The sequence below is a fragment of the Setaria viridis genome, chromosome 6, assembly GCF_005286985.2.
Source record: "Setaria viridis chromosome 6, Setaria_viridis_v4.0, whole genome shotgun sequence".
NCBI classification, from domain to species: domain Eukaryota; kingdom Viridiplantae; phylum Streptophyta; class Magnoliopsida; order Poales; family Poaceae; genus Setaria; species Setaria viridis.
Window position 1 is genome coordinate 3065293 of NC_048268.2, and position 3855 is coordinate 3069147.

Below are 3855 nucleotides of genomic sequence, written 5' to 3' on the forward strand. Positions count from 1 at the left end.
CACATGTTTAGGATAGCCATCTGTGCCGCACATGCCACTACAATCAATTGTTTAGTCTAGAGTCATGGCTGTTTGTATGTTCTGCACGAATTTCATTTTCATGTGTTGTAATTTCGCTGGAAACAACTATGTATTGTAGGTCGGGAGGTAATTAAATTTCCAATATTTTCTCGAAGCACTCTCTCTCTCTCTAAAATTTGGAATTTCATATTCAAACTAATAGTAACATATTCGAATATTTAGTGCTTCCAATCTAACTTTATATATTTTTATAACTGAGGAAAAATGTCACAGAATAAAAAAAATTACACGATGTTATAGCCGTTTGAAATGGCTATAGGCGTCTCCATCTCCAATAACTACTGACAGCTAGCCTCCAAGCTGTCGGCATTGGCGGGCGCAGCTGTTGGCATTGGTGGCGTGGCTGGCAAAGAAGTGGGGTGGGCACTTACCGCCGTTTCAAACGGCTATAGCCGTTTCAACAGGCGGTAAGCTCTAGGCCCCCTACCACGTCACGTGACACGTAAGCTACCGCCGGTTCAAACGGCGGTAACAATTTTAATTATTTTTTGGGTTAGTTACCGCGGTTTGAATTTCATATGAGTCTAGATCTGCCATTTTTTGATCCGACATTCATTTTTGCAAAATCGTAAAAAAAATAAATATAAAAATTAAAAAATTCCCTCTTCATTCAATTCTGGTGGGTCTCTTTGCCCAAATTTGCATAGGCCCAAATTGGCATGGGCTGCAGGCTGCTATTCTCGCGCGCGCGTTTGGGGAATATACGTTATTGCTGTTGGGCCTTGAATGGTACCAGCAGTATGGACGATTAGTGAATAGTTCTTTTCCATACGCTCCAATTCTTTTTTATAGTCCTATTTGAATTGTCATCTTGAGTATAACATGGATGATGTAAACATTGATATTAAGGAGTCCGCACGGAAAATCGTTTCTAGTAATGAGGAGCAGGTAATGATGTGATTAATTGAATGAGGTCATTGTACGAAGATAATGATGTGATTAATTGAATGAGGTCATTGTACGAAGGTGAAATACATCTTTTCATATGTTGGAGATGGTGTGGAGTCCGATCGGACCGGATGTGGGCTTAGATAGTTGGCGATATGTATTTCTATAAAGAATTTTGAGGTAGTCAATAATTCACAAAATAAAATAAAAAAAGCCATACTAATATAACACAAAATATTCATGGTTTATTAAAGTTAGCAGCAGAAGCAAATTTAAAAGATGGTTCACATATTACAGATATACAGCTAAGAAACCTCGGAAACATAACACGGTTCGTGCCAGAGGAAAAAAAAACCTCACAACTATCACATAAGTGACAATAGCAAATTTAACCCTTCAAACTTTGAAGATTAATAATACAATTTGCATCACAAGTGATCTGTCATCACAAAATTTCTTTTAGAATAACTATATGGTACTTATCATCTTATTAATGTAAAGGAAAACACACCAGTACATCGCACAACATTAATTGTTTGTTACATATATATCTGGTATAGAACTCTACACATAACATTTATTTTATTGTTTGTTACATAGATATTACCCACGTGTACGTATTGAATATTCAAGATATATAAATCTTCTCGTATAGCCAACTTATAACATAGTTTAGTAGTGGTTGTTCTCCCAAAATTGAGCCTGGAGCCAATCAATTGTCCCCTTCTGCACCTGGAATGCCTTGGCCAAAACATCATCTGAGATTGGAGGCTTTGATCCAAAGACCGCATTAGCAATGGTAATGACACCAGGGTTCTGGCTGCTTAGCGCAGCAATAGCAACGGCTGGCTTGTCGTGGATGGGGTTGAATTGGAAGTGGATGAGCCCTTTGGGGAATACAAACACATCACCCTTATTGAGCACCTTCGCGAACAATTTGTTTGGGTTGGAGGTGACAAAACCGACGTACAGGGTCCCCTCAAGCACGGTGAGGATCTCAGTGGCACGTGGGTGGGTGTGCGGTGGGTTCTCACCCATGGGTGCATAATCGATGCGGGCTAGAGAGATGCCAAGGGTGTTGAGTCCAGCGATTTGCATGACATTGATCAAAGTAACATTGGACCCCACCTTGCTCTTCATGGTATCCCTAGGTTTGTCAAGATTGGCTGCCTTGAAGAAGTCATCTGCACTCACAGCCAGGGGATCCTTGCAAACGAACCCATTCACCTTCACTGTATGAATCATAGAAGCAACATAGATGCACAAATATAAGAAATTAGGCTGTGCATATAAATACAATGCTTGTAGATGTACTCAATTCTAATGGATGATTTCCGTCTGATCAGTGCTTTAGTATAAGAACATCATATCAGAAGCTGATATATATTAAGTGCATACGTACCAGGAGAGTGCATGTCAGCAACACAGAAATCCTGGAGCGGGCTAGGATCAGAAGCAATGGCCTGAGAGGTCACCAGTGCTAGAAAAGCTGCGACAAGGAAGTAAGAGGAGGCGGTCATTTTGTTTGAATTTAGCTTTCTGCTCCCTTCTGTGTGTATTATTGGTGCTCTATGTAGTAGCAGCCTTAGCACAGGTGCTTGTGTTTGTTTTGTGATGATTTGGCCTTGTGGGGAGATGGATGTGCTTTTATAGGCATATAGCCACAGCACGCGGCAGTGCGAACTTGTGAGCAACTGAACAAGTCAAGTTGCCGACCAACAGTAGAAATGGTCTGTGGGTGCTAGAGAACCTGCTGACGAAATTACACAGTTATCTTATATGAACTTTTCAAAGCTATCTCAACTTTTAATCATTTTTACTCTACTAACTATTTGACGTGGTCTCTTTGCTCTAGCTTTATTAAGCGTATACATGTTTTTTTTCTTTATGCTGTGTTGCATATATAGATTAAGATGAGTATACCCTTCTCACATCGAAATATCAATTTTTGAAATGTTAGTGAATATACACAAATCAATTGTTCACTAATTGTTATTTTGCCAATTAATCCTAGGTGGCATCCGCCACCTATATCTGCTTACAATTTTTGCTAGTCACGCACCACTTGACTTACTTTATACATTTTATTTGCTTCTTGATGTGTACTTTTCTAGTAGACGTGGATGAAATGGTCTCTGTATCAACTTTTCAAAGCTAGCTTTCTTTTGCCAACAACTTTGCACTCTACAATCTAATCTGACGTGGTCTCTGATGTGCGCGCATTTTGGGACACTCTGAGCTCAACCTTTTGCAAACCTTTACAGGAGTTTGCCATTATCTCTCATAGTCGGATTAAAACCTTCTTATCACTCTGATTAGAGGCATTCTTAGATGGTGACATCCCTAGCGCGTCTTCATGCATGCATATGTCACTGGTGGAAAACGCGGCATTAGTCCCGGTTGGTAGAGGTCAAAGATCCCAAAATTCCATCCGGGATTAAATTTTCGAGCTGAAAGGACTAAAGACCCCCTTTAGTGTGTAGGAATAATAAAACTAACCGGTTTCTAGGAATTTCAGAAGAAAAAGCCTTTCAAGACTCAGATGTTGGCTTTAAATTTACGGGGCAGTGCATTAGAAAAGGGAGACTTTCAGCTACTGCTAGTAACCGAGAATAACCCGGGCATAAACTTCATTATCTTGGTAAAGGGATATAATCTCTTGTTAATTTTTTTATTACCTAAGTGTGTATTAGTAAAAATTTGCATTTTCCCTAGCAAATCATTTAGCTTGATGACAAAAATTGTAAAATATATCAAAAGAATTCAAATTTGTGAACCGGCAGACATAGTTATACCGTACAGGACATGTAGCTAGGTGGATTTTGATGGTGGAGTAGACGTTGAAGATATTGAGGTGCATGCACCAGTTCCTTGCTTCTTGGAATG

The 3855-nt window shown here is 39.6% G+C and overlaps 1 protein-coding gene across 1 annotated transcript; it reads right to left on the reverse strand.

The window, feature by feature from the left end:
- Positions 1 to 1414: 1414 nt before the first annotated feature.
- Positions 1415 to 2602, reverse strand: LOC117861213 (putative germin-like protein 12-4). Its single transcript, XM_034744734.2, has 2 exons — positions 2372 to 2602; positions 1415 to 2201 (listed from the first exon to the last, which is right to left on the reverse strand). Exons 1-2 carry the CDS (start codon positions 2487 to 2489, stop codon positions 1642 to 1644), a joined length of 678 nt encoding a protein of 225 aa, XP_034600625.1. The 5' UTR covers positions 2490 to 2602; the 3' UTR covers positions 1415 to 1641.
- Between the last annotated feature and the right edge of the window lie 1253 nt (positions 2603 to 3855).